At 40.5% G+C, this 24,994-nt stretch overlaps 1 protein-coding gene across 1 annotated transcript in view; it reads left to right on the forward strand.

The window, feature by feature from the left end:
• Positions 1-24,994, forward strand: part of atp2c1 (ATPase secretory pathway Ca2+ transporting 1) — a 114,345-nt gene that overhangs the window by 34,388 nt on the left and 54,963 nt on the right. Inside the window, exons 3-6 of the mRNA XM_039737476.1 lie at positions 13,133-13,249; positions 15,849-15,938; positions 16,041-16,076; positions 21,135-21,196. Of these exons, the coding sequence (XP_039593410.1) occupies positions 13,133-13,249; positions 15,849-15,938; positions 16,041-16,076; positions 21,135-21,196 (305 nt within the window). The remainder of the gene's footprint in view (positions 1-13,132; positions 13,250-15,848; positions 15,939-16,040; positions 16,077-21,134; positions 21,197-24,994) is intronic.

Genomic DNA, 24,994 nt, shown 5'->3' on the forward strand with positions numbered 1-24,994 from the left:
CTTCCTATGAAGTCAGTAGACGGACTGGGAGAGCATGGGGGAGTCGTGAAGTCACTGGAAAGTGGTGTGTGGCACTCCCAATATCAACAAAAGGACAAAGGTTCAAGTCTTTAGAGTCCAAGTGCTCTTTGTTTGTGAGACATGGATGCTCTCCAGTGACCTGAGGTGAAGACTGGACTCCTTTGGTATTGTGTCTCTCCGGAAAATCCTTGGGTACCATTGGTTTGACTTTGTGTTGCTGATGGAGCCCCGAATGAGGCACTTGACCTGTATTGTGAGGGAGCATTATCTACAGCTCTACGGCCATGTGGCGCGTTTCCCTGAGGGTGATCCAGCTCGTAAGATCCTCATTGTTGGGGACCCGAGTGGCTGGACACCTGGCTGCGGCAGATAGAGGGTCATTTCCAGAGGGTAGGACTGGACCGTGTGTCTGCCTATGGGGTTGCCAACTGGCAAGTTGTTTCATTGTGTAGTGGGGTGCGACAACACACTGTACCAGTGCATGCTGCAACTTGACTTGACTTTTACTGCTAATTTACTATTTCCCTTTATTTTAATTGACTTTTCTTGAGACTCTGACTGCTGAATTGATTCTTTTTTCCTTAAACAGAACCTCAATATAAATTTGATGTGAAGTGAGCAAACAGAAAACCAACTAAGTAGGGCCCTCAAACTCCAACCTTCATTCAGTTTCTTAATTTGATGTCAATTCTCGTTGCTAATTAAACCCATTATTTAATTCCATGGCACTCATTCTGCCATTGGCAGACATTTCCAGAACTGTCGATTTTCTTTTTTAAGAGCGCTGGCTGTCAAAATGTCTTATGGACATGAGCAGATCAACATTACTGAGGCCTTCAATTTTCTTTATTTGCAGTTATTGTGTGATGGACACAGGTTGTTGTTTATTTGTTGGTTCATTTTGTGTCTTAATATTGTTTGGTTGCTAAGTAAGGAAAAAAAGAAACAATTAAGGGGGCCTGAGTCTTAAGATGTGCATCAATTAAAATTAAGGCAAAGAGTTAATTAGCATCAAAATCTTGTCACTAATTACAAAAAAAGGATTACAACGAAAACCTGCAGCCACAGTAGCTCTCCAGGACTGGAGTTGGAGACTCCTGATCTATAGTGAGTGTTTTTCTTTAACACATCCAAACAGAAGTGAAATGTTCTAAACAAAATTCTAAACAGTATGTCTTTATAAAGCCCACAGTACTAGTAGATAGCTTATAATTAAAATCAAGTACAATATTCTTAAAACAGTGGGCAACAGAACATTTTGCTCCCTGAACACTTGTTGTTGCATGGATTTTGGCCTGCTGATCACATAAATCACATACAGTTTTATTGCAGTCGCTGCCTTTTTGATTTCTTTTTATACTATAAGTATGCCTTTTAGTACAGCCAACTGTACCTGGAACATTAGATTAGATCAAATGAAACTTTATTAATCTCATGAGGAAAATCAAATGAATACAGCAGCAGACGTATAAAAAACAAGGAGACATATTTGCAATACAAATAATACAGCCAATCAATCAGTTGTTTAGTAAGTGTGTTAATAAAAATAAATGAGTACATTGGATGGAAGCATTGAATTGCCTGATGGCAGTGGGCAGAAAAGACCCCCAGAGACTCTTCTTAGCACACTGTAGTGTAATGAGCCAGTGGCTAAACGTATTCCAAGAGAGCACCTCCTGGAGGGGATTTTTCATGATAGCATCCAATTTTGCCATCATCCTTTTTTCCACAACAGCTTTCAGTGTGCCCAAGCTTCACCCTGTGATGGAGCAGGTTTTTCTGACAGGTTTGTTCAGGCATTGTGTGTCTTTTAAAGCTCAAGTTGCTTCCCCCGGAGACCACAGAGTAGAACAATACACTGACTAATATGGACTGGCAGAACATTTCCAGCAGCTTGTGGAGTCTCCTTAGCAAGTACAGTCTGCTCTGGCCTATGGTGGTCTAAAACTAGTGGCGCTGCAGCTTGCATATACTATTGGGAATGGGACAACCATACTAAAAATTCTCATTACATTAAAAAGGACTCTCTGCTGTATAAGCAAGGCAAAAACAAGTATGGCACATAAACCACTTGTTGACCCAAGAAAGATATTGTTGCCCCCACTTCACATAAAACTAGGACTGATGAAAATTTTCGTGAACATTTAAGGTGATGGATTTCAATATTTGTGACAGATGTTTCCATGAATGAATGAACTGATACCAATATTAAGAATGGCATTTTTGTTGGTCCACAAATCAGACAAGTCATCAGTGAGAAGCTGTTCAAAGTTTTTTTTAGTGGGGCTGGAGGGAAATCAAATGTAAGGCACTGGAGGATGGTGTTGGCAAATATAGAACACCAAACTATGTCCAGATGGTGGATGGCATGCCTCAAGCATACAAAACGTTAGATAGATAGATAGATAGATAGATAGATAGGGCCTTGTAAGAAAGAAAGAACTTTGGCCTTTTACAGAAGCTTTCTAAATAAACATATATACAGTATATATATTGTGTGTGTGTATGTATATACAGTGGGGGAAATAAGTATTTGATCCCCTGCTGAATTTGTAAGTTTGCTCACTTACAAAGAAATTAACAGTTTCTAATTTTATGGTAGTTTCATTTTAACGAAGAGAGACAGAATATCAACAAAAAATCCAGAAAAAAACACATTACAGAAAAGTTACAAATTGATTTGCATGTCATTGAGTGAAATAAGGATTTGATCCCCTACAAACCAGCCAGAATTCTGGCTCCAACAGATTGGCTGTGTCCCCAAGTGGCACACAGATTACAATCAATCAATTACAGATACTCTCAACTCATTATGTGTATGAAGCACACCCATCCACAGAATCAATGTCTTCCAACCTCTCCACCACCATGGGCTGTCAAAGGACGTCAGGGACAAGGCTGGAATGGGCTACAAAGGATGGACGGATTAAAAGGAAGAAGTCTACGTGACCATCATCATCATCAAGCCCTTCCGTGAGAACCCTAAATCCAAAGAGGACTGTTTCATTTATGTTAGGTAGAATGCCCAGAGGGGACTGGGCGGTCTCATGGTCTGGAATCCCTACAGATTTTATTTTTCTCCAGCCGTCTGGAGTTTTTTTTGTTTTTTCTGTCCCCCCTGGCCATTGAACCTTACTCTTATTCGATGTTAATGTTGATTTATTTTTTTATAATTATGTCTTTCATTTTTCTATTCTTTAATATGTAAAGCACTTTGAGCTACTGTTTGTATGAAAATGTGCTATATAAATAAATGTTGTTGTACAAGACCACCAGCAAGAAGCTTGGTGAGAAGGTGATAACTGTTGAAGCGATTATTTGGAAATGGAAGAAATATAAAATGACCATCAGTCCACCCTTGGTCCGTAGCTCCATGCAAGATCTTGCCTCATGGGGTGGTGAGGATGATTATGAGAAAGGTGTGCTTTATACACATGAGTTCAGATTGATTGATTGATTGTAATTTGTGTGCCACATGGGCACACAGCCAATCTGTCGGAGCCAGAATTCTGGCTGGTTTGTAGGGGGTTAAATCCTTATTTCACTCAATGACATGCGAATCAATTTATAACTTTTGTGTAATGTGTTTTTTTTTTTTGGATTTTCAGTTGATATTCTGTCTCTCTCCGTTAAAATGAAACTATCATAAAAATGAGAGACTGTTCATTTCTTTGTAAGTGAACAAATTTACATATTCAGCAGGGGATCAAATGCTTATTTCCCTCATTGTATGTATGTACAGTATGTATGTAAATATATATGTATGTATATATGTGTATGTATATATATATACTGTATATATATATATATATATATGTGAATGTACTGTATATATATGTATACATACATACCGTGGGAGAAAATAAGACAACGTTTTTAAATTTAAGAAATGGAGGTCTTTAGTAGCATTAATGCTGATCCAGAACTTTACATTACAATTCCAGCTTCTTATAGATTGGAAATCCTCCCCACCCACTTGCCATTCCATCAATCAGTGTCAACCCTGAATAAACACATAAATCCACATAAATACAATACAGACTTAGCATATGTTCTTCCACAATACATACACAGAATGCGGCCTAAACACACCGTTGGTTTGAAGGAGCCCCAGTCGCATTTCTTGACACAATTCTACTGAGTACTTCATTGGATGAAATTCCTCGGTGTTAGTGAGTCAGAAAGAGGATGTGCTGCATTGTTACTCCAAGAAGTCCAGAATGTGTCCCATAATTGAGCCTGCCATTTTAGTTAGCTTGTTGGTTTGGTGGTCTTCTCTTGAAGTGATGTTACTGACCCAGCACACCACACCACACTGGCCATCACAGAGTTGTAGAGGATGTGAATGATGTCACTACCCATTTTACAGGAACGCAGCCTCCTAGCAAAAAAAGAGGCTGCTCTGCCCTTTCTTCTCTAGTTCCTGTGTGTCTCAGGACCATCCAACCTGCCATTGATGTGGACTCCCAAGTACTTGCAGGAATGCATGAGGTTCATTTCAGAATTCACACTTGGATTTCTTCCTTGCTAACATTGATGCAGTCGGTGACAAACATTGTGATCAGTTTCACCAGGATGGTGTAGCGATGGAGAAGTGGAACCCATTAATGATGGCTGACAATTGTTGGAGCCTGAGATGAGAAGAATCGAATATGGAGTACAAATGAGCATCAGCAGTTAAACATTTTGAACTCAGTGGAACATCATGAAGTGACACTGAATTTAGTAAACACTCATTTCATGTTTCTCCAACATGATGCCGTCAATCTGAAATTATAATTGTGTTCAGCTTGAAGCTGTCTGTCACAATCATCATCATTTTTCAGGAAGCAAAACTTCTGAAAACAAAAACCCTTATCCTTTGATTTACAGCCACTTACATGTTGCTTACATATGCAGCTTATAAACCCTTACACATATTGCATTTGGTTTTGCCAGGTTTGGTGTGGTTAGCGTAGGACAATAACAGGAAGTGAAGTCGGTTTACTTTATATGGTTGTTTTTTCTCATTATGTTTCTGAATTTAGTAACATGGCAGTACTGCCAGATAAGAATGCCAGGATCATCTGTTCTTAAGTGGTTATTTCCTGTTGTATGTTTGTTTGAGAGTGAAAAAAAGGTTTTTTTGGTCTTAGTAAGGGAAGCATGGGAAATGTCTTGCTCTTGTTGTTTGGCTCATTTGAGTGTTTGTACGTGAAAATGTTTGCGAATGGCACTTTAATCACCAAAGGTTCTTTTTTTTTTATTGGTGGACATGTTAATCCTGGAAATGCCTAAATTATTGGCTTTATTTTAAATCTACGCCCCACAGTACTTTTCTTCTGATATCCAAAGTAAAACTGTGAAATACCTCAGAAAAGGCCAGAAGCCTATATCCGTTAGCTCCTGCTGGGTTTACCAATATACTTCAGGTCCCAGGTCACTGTCTCTGGAAGAGCTGCCTCAGAATACTTTTGCAAAGCCACAAGCCTATGCGGAACTCGGCCTGCTCCCAGATCGCTGCGTTTGGGAGGATTTTAAACAATTATGTTTAGCAGGGACTGGCTACCCTGAAATGACTTGCAAGAAATAATTTACTAGAGGCCAGGAGAGCCAGCTTCGTTCGGCCTGCGTTTAGAACATGGCCTACTCCCAGATTACTAACTTGGATGACAAGCAGTTTCTGTTATCTTTACATAAGGCAGTTTCAGTTTGATAATACCCGCACTTCCTTTTATTGTAAGCATGTATTTATTTGCATACAAACCAGGCATTTCAAATACAAGAAGTCAAAACTGAAGAAAACACAACCGGAACAATTCAAATCAACATCCATACAGCAAGCTTTGCGTCAATAAAACCAAAAGACGTGTTTGTGTAAATTCAGAGTTTTTACTTTGTAATCAAGCTAAGGTGCTCTTTTAAAGTACAAGCCATTGCATCGGCTTTTTGCAGCTAATGCTTGTCTTGGTGGCTCAGTACTTTCTTCTTCTGACAGCCTGATGCTTTGTTGCGTCTCTCTCACATGTCTCCTACTCGCTGTTTCTGGTATGCCAAACACTGTGTTCTCACCTCTGTCTCTTGTCAAAAGCTGTGTGTCATAAAGTACTCTCAAAACCTTTTACTTCATACATTACATTGGTAGCTGATTTTGCGAGATTTAATTACATTAGCCCAAATTGGACAACTGATAATTTATCGTGGTCTGGTAACTTGTCATTTAAGTTTCACTATGAAAAAACATGTTGACTACAAAGTCCCAAGCCACTTTTTCTTGTCGTCTTACAAGCATTCACACAGGTTAGTTTATCTGAGCTTAAACATATACATAGATATAATAATAACACCCATTTTAGTTTTTGCTTGTTGCATTGTGATTTGTAACGAGAGTAGGGAGTGTTTTGAGGAGACGCTGGAGAGGTGGAAATATGAGAGGAGAGGAATGAAGGTCAGTAGGACCACCAAGACAGAATACATGTGAGGTCAGTGACATGGTGAGGACGAGGGAGTAGAGTTGGCGAAGGTGGATGAGTTTAAATACTTGGGATCAACAGCACAGAGTAACAGTGATTGTGGAGGAGAGATGAAGAAGAGAGTGCAGGCAGGGTGGAGAAGAGTGTCAGGAGTGATTTGTGACAGACGAGTATCAGCAAGAGTGACAGGGAAGGTCTAGAAAACAGTAGTGAGACCAGCTATGTTATATGGGCTGGAGACGGTGGCACAGGAGACTAAGCTGGAGGTGGCAGAGTTAAAGATGCTAAGTTTTGCATTGGAGATGACAAGGATGGACAGGATTAGAAATGAGGACATCAGAGGGTCAGGTCAGGTTGGATGGTTTGGAGACAAAGTCAGAGAGGTGAGATTGCCTTGGTTTGGACATGTGCAGAGGAGAGATGCTGAGTATATTGGGATGACAAGGATGGAGCTGCCAGGTAAGAGGCAAGCCTAAGAGAAGATTTACGGTTGTGGTGAGAGAGGACTTGCAGATGATGGGTGCGACGGATCAAGATGCAGAGGACAGGAAGATATGGATAAAGATGAACCGCTGTGGCGACCCCTAACAGGAGCAGCCGAGGGAAGAAGACGATGACATTTGCATATCTCCCAGTATTCTTCCATCTAGTTTGCATAACTCCCAGAATTCTTTGCCTCTTGAAAATCATTCCTATCAATCATTGTCATGTTGACCAAACCTTCTGTCCCAAAGTCCAACATCCTCGTTGGTTCAACAACAACAACATTTATTTATATAGCACATTTTCATACAAAAAAATGTAGCTCAAAGTGCTTTATACATTAAAGAATAGAAGAATAAAAGACATAGTAAGAAAATAAAATAAGTCAACATTAATTAACATAGAATTAAAGTAAGGTCCGATGGCCAGGGTGGACAGAAAAAAAAACTCCAGACGGCTGGAGAAAAAATAAAATCTGTAGGGATTCCAGACCATGAGACCGCCCAGTTAATTAGGATCATTGTTCTGACATGCTCAATGTTGTCCTCGGTAATGGACTTGGACAAGTGTCCTTCTTGTTCTTTGTGCTTAACACTTGTCTAGCCATCTTTGAATGTCTTGGTCCATTATGTAAAGACTCTGCTATGGTAAAACACTTTAAATATTGTGAAGCCACCTGTGGATTTTGGCCCCCAGTACCTCTTCATCCCATAAAAAACAAATCAATGCTTAATCCTTTTCTTTGGTACAAACAGGGAACAGAGCAGCCATGTTTACTGATAATAAACAACAAGAGAAACTTTACCACTGTGACCACAGACACAATGTGTTTCCACATGAGTGTGGAGAAGGCTCTATAGCAAACTCCAAACAGAATGATCACAAAAGTTAGATAATTATGACTTACCCTTGTAAAATGTTCATAAGATGTTTATCAAGAAGATACAAGGCTAACATATTTAACAAATAGCTAAAAAAAAAAAACTACTCTTTACAAAGCAATGAGGGAAAATCCTTCTTTATCTGTTGGTTTTGTAGTTAAACAGTGAGCTGCAGTTTTAAACACAAGCTCGCTCACCATCCATACTCGGACAGGGAGTATCCATTTTAATTACAGGACAAATCGAAAAGGTGGGCACTTATCTTCTCTTTAAGCTTCTGCAAAAAACGCAGCTCTCTTCCATTTGAAGTTTAACTGGACAACACAAACACGTGCCACTCCACTCCATACACAGTACGACTCCTCTGATTCCCTGCTCTCCGTTTATTGCTCCATTATTTTAGTGTACAAGCTAATATTCCAGTCTTCTCTCTCTTTAAACGCCTGCCTGGCTGTTCTTTATTTCCATGAAGTCACGTCTGCAGAACAACACACACACTTCCTCAGCTACGCTAATACACTGCATAATGGAGCACTTCAACTAAATTACTGAAAAACCGATAGTGAAAAAATCATTTGTTATTCTTGTCATTATGATGGAATTTTAACTTTATTTCCTGGTCCTATCCTGTATTGCTCAAATACAAGCCTGATGTACAGGGTGGTGCAGGGAAATGAGAAATTTTCAATTGACTTTCAGTGCACGAACAAATACATTACAAAAATACATTTAATGATGAAATGTATAGTACAGGATATGCAATTAATGATGGTAATCAATATTCATTCAATATTCATTTTATTTTTTAAAGAAAACATCATGAAGGTGTTGTCCATTTCTCCGTTCACATTCTGACAGCCTGTTGTGGATATTCTGGATTGCTTGACGTAACCCGTTAAGAGGAATGCCAGTGATTTCCTCTTCAATCCTTCTTTTTAGTTCAGCAATGGTTGTATGACGTGTGCGGTACACTTGACTCGTTAAGATGTCCCTACAGAAAAAAACCACAAACAATGAGATCTGGGAATCTCTGAGGCCTTGGAATGTCACCGTTGCATGAAATGACATGCCTTCCAAACAATCGTCAAATAGCTGCCATTGACTGTCGGACAGTATATGAAGTAGCTCCACCTGGGGACTTCTTTTATAAGGCTGAACCTGTTTTATCGAAATTACTCACCCATGTTTTAATCGCATGAGCTGACGGGAAACAATTATGACGTCGTATCTGGTAATGACGCCGAAATTCCCTTTGCGCAATAGTCACACTATCCCCATTCTTGTTAAAGGCTTTCTCAGCGAACGCTCGTTTCGCAACACTCCACTGCTCCATTATATCTAATGGCAAGGGGTTCTAAACGAGGTCACATTGGTTCCAAACAACTGCCAACGCCCCAGGGTCTCCAACACCTAGTTCCAAAATTTCCAGTTTCCCTGCGCCACTCTGTACTTAAGTAATTTTTGAAGAAGGCACAGGGCATCATCACAGACGTAACTTTCCCACTTTATTCAAAAGTTCAGAATAGGCAGGCAGTGTGGTGTGGTGAGGTGTGGTGGTTAAGGCTTTGAACTTCAAACCCTGAGGTTGTGGGTTCAAATCCCACTACTGACACTATGTGACCATGAGCAAGTCACTTGACCTGCCGGTGCTCTAATTGTGAAAACCAAAAATAATGTAACCAATTGTGTCATAAATGTTGTAAGTCGCTTTGGATAAAGGCGTCCGCCAAATAAGTAAATGTGAAAGTGTAAGAATAAAACCCTACATCTCCAAATACTCCTTCGTCCCAACTAGGGCTGTAGAATCGGAAGCAATTATTGAGTTACTGGAGTTGATGCCGGTAAAAGTGTGGCAAATATGACTCCAGCTAAATGTAAATTGTAATATAACGTGTTAAAACTTAAAATTTCACTCAAAGTAAGTTATTTAAACTTTATTATTTAATAAGTAATATACAAAAGCCACAGCATTATTGATGCAACCTTGAAACCCAAAGTTTACAGGTGAGTGTGTTAAAAAGTAGCCTGATAATGTGTGATGGCGGTGATGAAATGCTTTGTAACTTGTGTGTTGTGCGGTTTCAATCACCATAGTAAACATACAGTGCCCTCCGTAATGACAGATTTTTCCTTTATTTACAGTTTAAAATGACAAATCAAACAACTCATATGTGATTCAAGTGCACTTTGCAGACTTACATTTAATGGGGTATCTGCCTACATTTCTAACAAAACATGTCGAAATGACAACACTTTTATAAATGGACCCCACCTTAATCTTTGCTCGTCTTTCCACAAGACCCTTTCCCAGAACGTTGAAGGCTGTTTTCAGCGTTTTTTTTTTTGCCTACTGTAATTTGTCCACGCTTTTTTATGGCTAACTAGTGGTTTGTGTCATGCAGTCTGTCCTCTGCATTTCTGTTCATGAAGTCTTCTGCAGATAGCCGTCTCTGACACACACATATCGCCCTCTTGAAGACTGTTTCTGATCTGTCAGACAGGCAGTTGGGGGCTTTTTCTTCACCATAGTGAGGATTCTTCTGTCATCAGCACAGTTGAGGTCTTCCTCAGCCTATCATTCCCTTTGCGTTTACTGAGCCCACCAGTGCATTCTTTTTCCTTTGTGATATTCCAGACAGTTGGTTTAAGTCATTCTAAGGTTTTACTGATGTCTCAGTTGGTTTTATTCTTAGTTGTAGCCTCATAATGGCTTCTTTTACGTCCACTGGCACAGCTCTTACCCTCATGTTGAACAATTGTAACAATTCGTCCTGCACACTGCACGAGACGATTGCTACCACTAATCTGACCTAGGTGACGGCAGATGATAAAAGGATAGGCCAATATCAAACCCTAATAAATTTCCCGTATACTCTTTATTCTACTCAGTCCAGTCCCTTAATGCCTATACATTTATAGCCCACAAAAACTAATACTCGATATCAATCATCGCATAACGAAATATTACATAAAATGAACAAAGAATACAATCCGTTAACACATGCACCCCCTTTCACCTTAAATAACCCTTATATTGTAGCGCCACATATATATACATATCTATATTCACAATAACAATATTCCTTCCCCAATTCCCCATCCAGATATGGTAAATAAATCCACAGTTGTCCACAATTCTGCCCCGCTAATGCCGTCAGGCAAAACGAGGAGTTCTGGCAATTGCGGACTCCTAGCTGTAATCCCCTGTTTGTCATAAAAGACATACAGTCAGTCTTGCCCCATGACACAATACTATAAGTCATTTGAAAATAGCTCACCCAAGTCCATAGGAATTAGTAGAACGTTCAATTCCCCGATCAAAAGAATCACTTCCACTTTCGGACACGACTATAGGAGCTCCTGGACTTCTTACATGGCCCGTGCAGTAGCTGATCTGCTTTTTACCCTCCTCTTCTCCCTTCTCTCCTTAAAACGGCACTCTTTATGCAAATGACTCCCCGAAAGAAAACAGTAAAACCGGAAGTGCCACCTCTGGGGCACCGCTGTCAATCTCCGGATGTAAGAATCATCCCCACAACACCCAATCGACAGCAGAAAGTATATTATATTTATGTGGCAGCGCTACACAATGGCAACTACAGTCTCCAAAGGGTAGAAGCAAGTCGAGGTATCTTATGAAGTATTAAAACCCACCTGAGGAATCGCAACCACCTGTGACGCCAGTTGTCACAAATCTTAAGGTGCCCTCAAATGGAAAGAACATGTAGAAAAGTGACCAAAATGTAAGCAAATCCCCTTAAATGAAAGTCTGCAATATGCACTTTAATTATGATGTCTGAATTGTCTGTTTGTAATTTTAAACTGTGGAGCAGAGGGGCTAAATCAAGGAAAAATGTGACTTTGCTCCAAGCATTTTGCAGGGCACTGTATTAGTCTAATTACAAAGAGAGGAGTCAGAGTCAGTGGTCCCATAAATTGAGAAGTTGGAGACAAAGGTTTTGTGTACCGACTCCACAGCCCTGATGCCATCTGCTATCAATCAAGTTTCAGTACTAACAAATGTCAAAACTTCCAGAATAGAAGAAGCAGTCTAATGGGGTGATACAAAGAAACCACATCCTTGACTTCCTTCTTGCTTGTGCAGCATTGTGCTCCTTCTATTCTTTTCAGATTCACACCCTTTTGTGCAGAACAGCAGATAAAGTATGTCGGACTGAGTCTGCGCCTCACAAAGAGCTACTAATGTGTGTGATTCCTGAAAAGACTACAGGTGATAAAAGACGTTGCCGGGTGGCAGTCAGAACTTAGCATCTGTGGCAGTTGTAGTTGTTGACTTTTGGAGGATCCACATGCAAATCTGGAAAGTCTTTCTGAGAATGGAAAGAGCAAGCAGTGCACAGTTGTTAGTCAACTTAGGCTTGTTGTTTACCCATCTAACTATATAATAAGTATATTCATATGAATACAGACTATAAGGTGATGACAACGGGGAAGCTGCTGCTGGGTCTGTTATCACTAGAGTCCCTGAGGGGATGGGGGTGCGGGGGGGGTCCCCACATCGAAACATGCATGCAGTTTACAGTTCGCTAAAGTTGAAAGGGGAAGACAGAAAAGCTGAGCACAATTTGATGATTAACATTTGGTTCTGGTACTGAAAATGCTGGTACCATAATATTTTTAAAAATTGAGGTTTTTAGTACTTTTCCAGTGCTGGTTTACCACACAACCCTTCACTGAGGACCGTTATATTTCCACAGCCCTCTTCTGATGTCAGTTAACGACTCTGTTAAAGACTTTGTTATTGATCAGCCAGTTAGGTTCCATTTAAAAGGGAACTCCCTGATCATTCATTTTTTGGCAAAAAACTTAAATCATTTTCCTAAACGATATAGGAAGACTTCCCGTTTATTTTTCCTAAAAGACTATTCATGACTGTGGTATGCAAATGTGTCTATTTTAAGGTGTCATTAAAAAAAGGGAAGGAGTTTCTGTTTGTGACACACAGGACTTCTTTTATGGCTAGAAATGTTTACTTTTCCATATAGCTGTAAGCAAAGGGTTATTATTGATTGTTATTCATAAACTGATATACCATTTTTTGGTCTTATGTGTACTTAGAAAAAAAAACTAAGTGTGAAATGATATGTTTTAGTCCTGCAGGCTGATCGGGTAACTTTACTTGTCGTATTGCCTTATGACAGTGTTTATTAATCACATTTATTTCAGCCTATTGTCATTTTTAGTGTGTTTCCTTAGTGTCCGTGTTTGTGATGATTTTCAATGCACTGCTGTTAAAGGCATCATTTTCATTTAATGCTGGCTTTTCTTTACCAGGCTGACCTACAGTACGGTTTGAGCCAAAGTGAAGTGTCCCATCGACGTGCCTACCATGGCTGGAATGAGTTTGATATCAGTGAAGATGAGCCTTTGTGGAAAAAATACATTTCACAGGTATCATGTCACAGTGTGCATTTAAAGTATAATGCTATCATGAAATCTGTAACAAAGGACTTTTATTTTGTTTTTTTCCAGAATTTACCATCTTCCTATGTTTTGAGTAACTTTTCATGATTTTTTTTGACTTATCATTATCTAGTATATTACAATTCAGTAGTAAGAGGCCTATTTATGTTTGTTTTAGCATTGAATCTGTAAATGAAGAACAGAACACAGATAAAGATTTGGGGCACCCTTAGGCAATCCCCGTATAATTTCAAGTCAAAATAATAAACACTATTTAATATATGTAATAAATAACGTCTTGACAGATGATACTCTTTTACTAGATTCAAAGCAAGATGACGGTGGAGCTAGTAAAGTGGCGGGCTCATGGGACGATGCACAGAAGGAATGTCGCTTGCCTTCCTGTTGCCGATTGTCAGTTCTGTAAAAGAAGGGAGAGGAGAGGCATTAGGCAACAGGGCCAACCCTTGATTTTGGTCGAATTACCACTAGATGGCCCAGAGGTTGACTCCCAAGTGCATTTGTGTGACAAGTCATATTAAATGTATTAGAATATCACAAAATTAAAACGTTTACAAAAATTAATTCCTGTCACGTCTGGACATGAAGCCTGTTGAGCTGATGTTTTAAAATACCATTAAACAGGTTTGCCCCAAAATGTGTTATCACAGGGTGCTGCACAAGAGCCGTGTAGAATGACTTCATGGTCTGCCGCTGTGATGAGCAACGAAACAGCGGTCTGTAGAGTTGTTGCGACGCAGCACAGTCTCATTTACCAGACTTGAGTATTATATAAAATTACAAATGCATAAAAAAAGATATACACAAGTTAACAGCAGATGTGTGTGTGTATATTTTGTGCAGACATTTATATATTAGGGCATTTGTATGTATACACACTGTGTGTGCGCATTTGTGTGTATAAATAAAATATGTACATGTTGTAGTCAGATGTGGAGTCTGAGTATACACATTAATACATTGAAATTCTCATTAGCAAGTCAGTCAGTCAGTCTTTTTCCAACCCGCTATATCCTAACACAGGGTCATGGGGGTCCGCTGGAGCCAATCTCAACCAGCACAGGGTGCAAGGCAGGAACAAAACCCAGGCAGGGCGCCAGCCCGCCGCAGGGAATCATAAGTCTCAGTTGGTAAATGCTGTGGTGCCAACCTGGTCGTCCATGTTTACTTCAAACAAAAATAAATGCAAAAGTACAAATGCAAGCAAAAGTAGCCAAAAATCAGGCTTCAGGTTTCCTATTCACTCAAGTCGGTCAATCGAGCAGGACCTCGATTCTTTCCTTTAACCCTGTGACTTATAGGCAGGGGACCAGAAGGGGCACGGAGTCAGGTGCACTCACTTGGGCGTCTTCTCCACGCTGTAGAAGGAATAGGAGAGGGCATGATTAGCGACAGCTCCCCACTCGACCCAGGATGCTGTCACTTACCTCACAGGCGCATGTGTGACAATGTGTATGTCAGTCTATCTTTCTGTCTATCTCTGTAACTCTCTCACTATCCATCTATATATGTATTTGAGTGTGTGTGTGAATATACTGGAACTGGCAGTCCAATTGTGTAGTGCTGCTACAAGACTCTAACTAAAAATTTAAATACATCTTTTTCTAATTTCAGGTTTATTTTCTCTGTCCATTTCCTCACTTTGAAATGGTCATGTATATTGTTTTTCTGTTGGTGTTGTAATATTTTAAAACAATGTCTCAGTAAATAGACGTGTAGGCTAACTGTGATGAATAAGTCTTTTCCCAGAGTAATGTGTGGGTCATGAACCAGTCTTGATTGGTATTTAGATGTTTATAGCTGAAGAGGAGATCCCGCAGTGGGACTCTCACTAGTCTACAGGACTACAACTTGCCTGAAGAAGGGGCCTGCACATTGTAATCTGTTCAGTTAGCCCATAAAAGGTTCCATTTTGCTTCACTTCTCATTGCATCCATAATGACTAACACGGTACGGGTACATCACCCTACTACTGATGAAAAATAGGAGAGACACACATTAATACATTGAAATTCTCGTTAGCAATGTTGCAGCGATGGATTCTCTGTGATTCTGAACTAAAAAAGGCTCTTATCAGATGCACTAGTGTTAGAAGAATTTGAAAGCCGCCATTATCCTCCCTGCATTTTCATAGCTTATCTTAGATTTTGATGCCAAGACAGTCAATAGTGTTATCAGGGATTTATTCATGAGTCTCTGCATCTGAACATTTCTCTTTAGAAAATAAAAGTGAGAATCTTCTATTTGTCTGGTTGTTATCTTTAGTGAGATTATAAAAAGGAGCAGCATCTTCACTGTAGCATTCATCAACTTACTGTAGATTCCATTTATGCATAAAGCTGAAAGATACTGAATAAACTGCTAAATTCATAGATTGTCTCTTTTACATAAAAATAATTAAATAAACTTTACCTGCATGAACTCCCTTGAACAGATTTGCTCTGCATTTTCCCTTTCCGTCCCTTTAAAGTCTGTGATTCATTGTAGAGCTGATGCTTTTAAGAGCTGGCTATGTAATCTGAGCCATACCAACATCTGCCTAACATTCTGAATTGCTTTCTTCCAGTTTAAAAACCCACTCATTATGCTCCTTCTGGCATCCGCTGTTATCAGCGTCTTAATGCATCAGTTTGATGATGCCGTCAGCATCACTGTGGTAAGAGATGCATTGAAACTTATTAGTCCTTATTAGCCTTAAAACGTTGTAATGTGAGACTAGTTGACTGAAGTGTTTTTCTTACTTTTCTTACCATTTTAGGCAATCATTATCGTCGTCACTGTTGCTTTTGTACAGGTGAGTGTTTAATTTTTATTTACATTATAGCTGTGCCACCCGCTGCACTCTGTCCCAGTTTAGGTGGTTCGTCGTGTAGTGGGTGCATCCTCCAAGCCTTTATATTCTGTGGCTACTGGTGTGTAAATATGCCTTTCCTAGATGTTTCTTTTTTCAAAACTTTTTAATGTATTGTCAGGCAGTGTGGTGTAATGGTTAAGGTTTCAGACTGGACTTGGTGTGTTCCTGTCCTTTTGCTGACACTGTGTGACCACAAGCAAGTCACTTCACATTTTGAAAACCAAAAGAAATGTAACCAAATAAATAAATCAGCCACATAATAAATAATAATTGTAATCTATTAGATAGATAGATACTTTATTAATCCCCAATGGGAAATTCACATACTCCAGCAGCAGCATACTGATAAAAAAACAATATTAAATTAAAGAGTGATAACAATGAAGGTATAACAGACAATAACTTTGTATTATGTTAACGTTTACCCGGGTGGAATTGAAGAGTCGCATAGTGTGGGGTCTCCTCAGTCTGTCAGCGGAGCAGGATGGTGACAGCAGTCTGTCGGTGAAGCTGCTCCTCTGTCTGGAGATCATCCTGTTCAGTGGATTCTCCATGATTGACAGGAGTCTGCTCAGCGCCCGTCGCTCTGCCATGGATGTCAAACTGTCCAGCTCCGTGCCTACAATAGAGCCTGCCTTCCTCACCAGTTTGTCCAGGTGTGAGGCATCCCTCTTCTTTATGTTGCCTTCCCAGCACACTACCACGTAGAAGAGGGCGCTCACCACAACTGTCTGACAGAACATCTTATTGCAGATGTTGAAGGACGCCAGCCTTCTAATGAAGTATAGTCTGCTCTGTCCTCTCTTGCACAGACCATCAGTATTGGCAGTCCAGTCCAATTTATCATCCAGCTGCACTCCCAGGTATTTATAGGTCTGCACCCTCTGCACAGTCACCTCTGATGATCACGGGGTCCATGAGGGGCCTGGGCCTCCTAAAATCCACCGCCAGCTCCTTGGTTTTGCTGGTGTTCTGTTGTAGGTGGTTTGAGTCGCACTATTTAACAAAGTCCTTGATTAGGTTCCAATACTCCTCCTCCTGCCCACTCCTGATGCAGCCCACCATAGCAGTGTCGTCGGCAAACTTTTGCACGTGGCAGGACTCCGAGTTGTATTGGAAGTCTGATGTATGTTGGCTGAACTGGACCCGCAAAAGTACAGTCACCTGCGGCGCTCCTGTGCTGCTGTCCACAATGTCAGACCTGCAGTTCCCCGAGACCCACATACTGAGGTCTGTCTGTAAGATAGTCCACGATCCATGCCACCAGGTGTGAATCTACTCCCACCTCTGTCAGCTTGTCCCTGAGGAGCAAAGGTTGGATGGTGTTGAAGGCGCTAGAGAAGTCCAGAAACATAATTCTTTCATCACCACTGCCTCTGTCCAAGTGGGAGAGTGATCGGTGTAGCATATAGATGATGGTATCCTCCACTTTCACCTTCTTCTGGTATGCGAATTGCAGAGGGTCGAGGGTGCGGTGGACCTGTGGCCTCAGGTGGTGAAGCAGTAGCCGCTCCATAGTCTTCATCACATGTGATGTCAGAGCAATAGGCCTGAAGTCATTCAGCTCACTAGGACGTGGTACCTTTGGGACTGGGGTGATGCAAGATGTTTTCCAAAGCTTCTGGACTCTCCCCTGTTCCAGGTTCAGGTTGAACATGCGCTGTAGAGGATTCCCCAGCTCCAGTGCACAGACCTTCAGCAGTCGTGGCGATACTCCATCTGGACCTGTTGCTTTGCTGGCACGAAGTCTACTCAGCTCTCTGCTCACCTGCGCTGCTGTAATTGTGGGTGGTTATGTCTCTCCTATGCTGGTATCAGCAGAGGGATGGTTGGAGGCTGCAGTACTCCGAGATGAGCGTAGGTTAGGGTGGTCAAACCTGTTAATGAAGATGTTCATCTGGTTTGCTCTCTCCACGTCTCTCTCGATGGCGGCACCCCGCTTTGAGTTGCAGCCAGTGATGATCTTAATCCCGACCTACACTTCCTTCATGCTGTTATTCTGCAACTTCTACGCCAGCTTTCTCCTGTACTGCTCCTTTGCCGCCCTGAGCTGGACTCGGAGTTCCTTCTGCACGCGCTTGAGCTCATGCTGATCACCGCCTTTAAAAGCCCTTTTCTTCTGGTTCAAAAGGCTCTTGATGTCACTTGTAATCCATGGCTTGTTGTTAGCATAGCAGCGTACAGTTCTTACTGGAACGACAATGTCCATACAGAAGTTGATGTAGTCAGTAGTGCAGTCAACAACCTCCCTAATGTTCTCACTATATGATCCCTTCAGGATGTCCCAGTCCATAGTTCCAGTCTCTCAGAGCCTACTCTGCCTCAGGGGACCACTTCCTGAATGAGCGTGAGGTTGTAGGTTGCTCCCTCACTCTTGGTTTGTAGTGAGGCTGAAGCAGAACCAGGTTATGATCTGCTTTCCCAAGTGCAGGCAGCGGGGTGGCGCTGTATGCGTCTTTAACGTTTGCATACAGTAGGTCGATAGTCCTGTTTCCCCGGGTGTTACAATCCACATACTGAGAGAAGGCAGGTAATGTTTTGTCCAGCGTCACTTGGTTAAAGTCTCCAGAGATTAGCACAAGTGCCTCAGGGTGCTGTGTTTGTAATTTAGCAACAGCGGAATGGATGATGTCACTCGCTGTCTCCACGTCCACCCGAGGAGGGATGTATACAATAACAACAATCACGTGTCAAAACTCTCTGGGCAAGTAATAAGGATGAAAACTTAACAGCCAACAGTTCGATGTCCCTGCAGCAAGTGGAGATTTTAATGTTTACATGTCCAGAGTTGCACCACCTTGTGTTCACATAGAGAGCGAGTCCTCCTCTTTTCCGCTTCCCGCTGGTATTTGCGTCTCTGTCCACTCTAACTGTGCTAAACCCAGGTAGCTCCACGTTAGCATCTGAGATGCTAGTTGTTAGCCACGTTTCACTAAAACACAACAAACTGCATTCTCTGTAGGTTCTGACATTTTTTATCAGCATGGCCAGTTCGTCGATCTTATTTGGTAGTGAGTTCACATTTCCCAGAATCACAGAAGGCACCGAAGGCTTGTATCGCCACTTCCTCGCTAGCCGATTAGCGCTAGCTCTGCTACCACGATACCACCTTCTTACCTCATCAGGTAAATAGGGAACCACACCAGCACGGGCTTTTGTTCTTAGTGCTAGAAGTTGACTAATTGAATAGACGAGTCTTGGCGTGTAAAAATCCATGTCCAAGTAGTAAAAAGTGTCCAGGGAACGAGTCCACATAAAAGAAAGTGGTAGGAATGATCAGTGAAATTGAGAAAAAAGTAGAAATAAAGTCGTACACGGAGCTGATGGAAAGCCTGCCACTCACGGCGGCGCCAAAAAAAGAATTAGGTTTTAGATTGCTTTGTGATTAAATATTGCTTTAGAGAAAGCATTCAGAAATAGCAGCCTAATGTAAAAAGACTGACATATAGACTGGTGACTTTAAATCACCAATATCTGTAATGGTAATAAAGTCTTTTATTGTAGAGAAGTAATTTAATGGTGTTAATGTTGTAAATGTTGTAACAATGTACATCTGTACTGATAATTATAGTAAGGTTCCTAACTCCTTATCTGTTAGGAGAGGCAGGTGTGTTTCCAGAAGTTGTCAATTTTATGGGTTCTGGAACAGTTTGAGCCTGTTGTTTTGCATGGGTGCAGTCATCAGGCTACTCTGTGGGTATTCTGCTGAGCTTCTGCAGGTTCAGGTAACAAGATGCCCTGCAGGTGTGCATACGTGTGTCTAATAAGGGGGTGTATGTTCCCTGGGGAGATATTATTTTGTAGAAGTGTGTGAAAAGATCAGACTCGACACACTTAAAAAGGTTTGGGGCAGCCACTCATATATTATCTCTGGCTGCAATGGGTTTTGAAATTGAGACTGAAATGTCTCTGATGGAGTCCAAACAAGAGCTGAGGATGGTTGAAGAAGATTGCTGTTTTAAATGTCCACACAGGAAGTGACTTAGAGGAACCGGAAGTGATTGTTTCTGACAACATTACCGGAAGTGATGTTCATCTGGGTGTTGGAACCGAAAATTACATCTCCAGGCAGGTTAATTCAGGCAGGTTTTCCTATTTTTGGTCTGCAAAGACAACAGAAGAAGGTTATCTCTATATATATATATATATATATATATATATATAACCCTTCAATAACCATGATGGAAATATTAAGACAAGAGAAATATGGTACAAAATGATATAGAGTACAATACAATTTATTTTTTGTATAGTAGCCCAAAATCACACAAGAGGTGCCGCAATGGACTTTAACAGGCCCTGCCTCTTGACAGCCCCCCAGCCTTGACTCTCTAAGAAGACAAGGAAAAACTCCCAAAAGAAAAAACCCTTGTAGGGAAAAAAATGGAAGAAACCTCGGGAAAGGCATTGAAAGAGAGATCATGCAGTGGGTGTCAAAAAAAAAGGGGTCAACACAATACACAGAACAGAACACAAGTAATCCTCAATACAATATAATAGTGCAATAGAAATATTACAAGTACAGAGCAGAATTCAACAGTAGATGAACTGTGCCTGTGATTTCGGGCAAAGGGGCGCCCTCTTGTGATTACAGTGTATACACAGCATATGTTTATATATATATATATATATATATATATATATATATATATATATATATATATATATATATATATATATAGTTGATCAATGTCTCTTCCTGGTCTGGCGTCTGCTTTGTCCTCCTTTTTTCCCCATACTGATGCAATTGCAAATGAAATTAGGCTGAGATTAGGTTCTAATCAAATTTTCCTGTGGAGAGCAGCAGCTGCTTGTATTTTACATAAATAATCCAACGCTGAGTGTTTGATGTTTCACCATAATCCACCAAGGATAATGGTTCAGTCCCTGTCTCTTAACTCGCTTTGTGAATGTGAACAACTTTATCATACTGTTGAATTCTTTTGGATGGAGCTTACCATCAAAATGAACCATATGTTTTTTTGTTTTTTTAATTAGGAATATCGTTCTGAAAAGTCACTGGAAGAACTGGGAAAGCTGATGCCTCCAGAATGTCACTGGTAAGACAAGTCTGAGGCAGTGCATGAGCGGTCATCACCAAACCATTGTTAACAAGGCCAGGCCTCTACAGAAATTACAAAATAAAACCAATTACAATCTCTATATGTAAATTATAGTAAATATGTTTAATCACCTGTTTTTCCCCATCAAACCTCTAGCTTAGTTGTTGTTTCTAAAACAAAGATTATGATTTGAGATGTTTACTAGGCTTTCTGTTATATTCTGGGGTCACATAATGTGTTTTAATTTAACATCGATCTAATAATGCATTTTCTTTGTTGTTTTTTTGTTTTAATTGGACAAAAGATCATTTGCTTTGAATGAGTTTATGTACATTGCATAATGAATCAGTGACATTTATCAATGGTGACTGAAACACTCCTTTTTTTATTAGAATATCTATAAAATACTAGCCTAGCAGCAAAGTACCCTCCAGGACAATCTGAATATTTAAATATTTATTAATGACATATATAGTACTGTGTTAAAGCTCTAGGCACTTTAGATAGTTCACTAAAATCGTTCTTTGATGATAATTTGATGTCTTCTGGATTACTGTGTCAGTAGCAAAGACTTTTAGAATTCCTTGTTTTTTATCTTTTATTAAATTTACTAAAAGCATGTAACATTCCATACAATCAAGTCAAACTTAAAAACTTGACAGAACAATTCAATTCAACCCCCACCCATGAGAAAGAGGGGAAGGCCAACAGCCAAAGTAAAACCTTTTAGAGTAGTAAAGAGAGAGGAGTCTTTCTCTCCAATATAAATGCTTAACCTAAAATGTTATTGATGAGATCCTGCCAGGTTTTTAAAAAAGTTTTGTCTAGATCCTCTAAATGAGAATTTATTTTTTTTACAATTTCAAGTAGAATGTAACATCAGTTACCCACTGACTTAAGAGAGGTGGGTTTGAATTCTTCCAGTTGAGCAAGACAATTATATGTGCTAATAGTGAAGTAAAGGCCATTACAGTTTGTTTGTTCTTCTCCACTTTAAGCCCCTCTGTGAGCCCACCAAACAAAAATGGATTAGCAGTGATTGTGACACCAAGGCTGTCTAATAGGCATTTCAAAATGGTCCGAATTATGTTCATTTGGTAGGTGCCCAAAACATGTGGCCAGTGAGGCTGGAGCTCGATTGCAATGTTTGCAGGTTGGATCTCGTCCTGGAAACATTTTGAATAATTTTAAAAAAAGAAAGATTTGCTCGATGAAGGATTTTAAGTTGATTAATTGAATGCTTTGTGCATATGGAGCTCGAATGAATTCTATGCCTGGCTGCCTTCCACTTCTTTCTCTGAAATGTTGAGTAAGAGATCCTTTTCCCACTGAACTTAAAAGGAAGGAAGGGATTGGTTTTATATATCATAGAAATGCTGTCTGAGTGCTCAAGACTGAGTAATATCTCTTCTGGAATAGAAATATGTGGGAGATGAGGAAAACTGGGCAGATTTAATTTAGCAAAGTTTCGAATTTGGAGGTAGTGGAAAAATTGTGTTGATGGGAAACTAAATTTGGAGTGTAATTAATAATAATAATTCTTTGCATTTATATGGTGCTTTTCTCACTACTCAAAGCGCTCAGCAGTTGTAGGTTAAGGGCCCAACAGAGCAGAGTCCTTATTACGGGATTCGAATTGCCAGTGCAGATCCCTAGCCTCAGAGCCACCACTCCGCCAACTTGCCAATCTAATTGTCCATAGGATGCAAAGACATTATTTATATACAATTCTCTTAATGATTTAATCCCATACATTTTCCAAACATTAAAAACTGTATAAGTTTGAGAGGTTGGAAAAAGGTGGTTATCATGTAGAGGTGCCACAGATAAAATATCACTAACGTGAAGTGCTTCCTACATTGGTTTCATATTCTGAGTGAATGAAATATAATTGGGTTGTTAGTATATTTGAATTCCAAACATTTGTTTTGCCAAAAGTGAAGAAGTACAAAAAGATATTTGGTTATCCTTAAAGAATGAAACTAATACAGTAATTACAGCATTCTTAAGTAAAAATAAATAAACAAAATGTGTCACCTGTGTTGGCGGTGGCATATGGCGCAGTGTTTGATTTAAGTGGTGATGAACAATGACATCACGTGCAGATTTATCCAAAGTGTTGAACTGAAACAGAAACAGCCATGCAGAGGGAATAAAACTGGGTAGCCAGACTGAGAAGGTGAGGTTGCGGTCGATGTGGCAGTTCAATACACAAATCTTTTGCCACAGCATAGCAACAAGGCACAAAATGCTCATCCTGCATTGTTGATGCCTCTTCCAAGTAGACCAGTGAATCCAGATGTGCTGTCTGAGCTCTTCTCAGAAGCACCAGCAAACCGGCAAGGCTGAGGGCTGGAAACACAGGGGTCAGCCACAGAAACGGGAGTGCAGTTCACAAGAAATACATCAAGCTTACTTCCCTTCAAAATCAGGAGACTTACAGCACCTGGCGGAAACCACAGGGAGCATGGTGTGTATCATCAATACAGTCCAGAGAAGTCGTATCACAGGTGGTCTTCATGGAAGAGTGACCGAAAAGTCATTCCTCTGAGATGGAAATAAAGCCAAACGACTAATCTGCACATGAAAGCACACACACAATTTTAAACTTTTAGCTCAAGCAGAAGGCAGTTTGTAGACAGAAGTGCTGGAGAACGGTACATGGGTGAATGTCTGCAGGTAACAGTGACGCATGGTGGAGATTCCCTTCAGGTAGGGGGAGCTGCATTTCCACAAATGGAATTGTCTCATCCCCTCCAACCCCCCTCACTGCTAAGAACCACATGCAGATTTTTGTCCATCATGCAGTGCCAACTGGGAGACATCTGATCGTTCCCAACTTCATTCTGCAGCATGACAATGATAAATACATAGCCAGCTTCAGGGAATCTATCAACAGATGGTATGGCTGACCTCATAGCCCTGATCTCCACATCATCAAGCCAGTCTGGGATTACAAGTTAGACAGGAAAAGTCAGCAGCAGAACTGGGGCAAGTGAACCAGAGGCATTCAAACACCTTGGGGGAAAAAAAAAATCTTCAAGGCAAAGAAGGCACTCCAGATACTGAGTGCATTGAGGTTTTTTTTTTCGTTTACTGCACTTTCTAGAAAATGTATTGTTTAGTAAAAGCTATCCATGTACATTACTGTTGAAAGTATTTCTACTTCACAGCATTTCTTGTGCGTTACTTTATGTGGTTTCAGTTTTACACCGTCTTGTTTTCTTTTTCTCATACTACAGGGTGTCCCACTCGGGAATACAACTTTAAAAATGCGAATTACTTGCGAACGCGTGAACGTAAAGGCGAGCTGTAAGAACTGAACATACCTGTATTTAGTGGAAAACAAGTCCACATTACAAAAGGTGCTGAAATTGTCCTCCCCCAACGTCCGCGCACAAGGAAACGCGGCACTCCATATTTGAGAATGTCCTCTGCAACATGTCACTGTCGATGGCAGCAATTTCACGCTCAATGTTTGCTTTCAGTTGTTCGATGGTCCTGGGTTTGCTTGCAGAAACCTTGCCCTTTAAATATCCCCATAGAAAAAAATCTGGGGGAGTTAAATCGGGCAATCGAGGTGGCCACAAACCTTTCGAGATCACCCTGTCTCCAAAAAACGATCGGATCTCTTCCATACTGGCATGAGAGGTATGGCACATTGCCACGTCCTGTTGGAAGTAACCTCCTTGAAGTTCGTAGTCGTCCAGTTGTTTCACAAATTCGTCAAATATGGACAAGTATTGCATGCTTGCTTTCGCCACTCTGCAGGGTTGGTGACTGGGGCTATAGGCC

This window comes from Polypterus senegalus, chromosome 15, assembly GCF_016835505.1.
Source record: "Polypterus senegalus isolate Bchr_013 chromosome 15, ASM1683550v1, whole genome shotgun sequence".
NCBI classification, from domain to species: Eukaryota; Metazoa; Chordata; class Cladistia; order Polypteriformes; family Polypteridae; genus Polypterus; species Polypterus senegalus.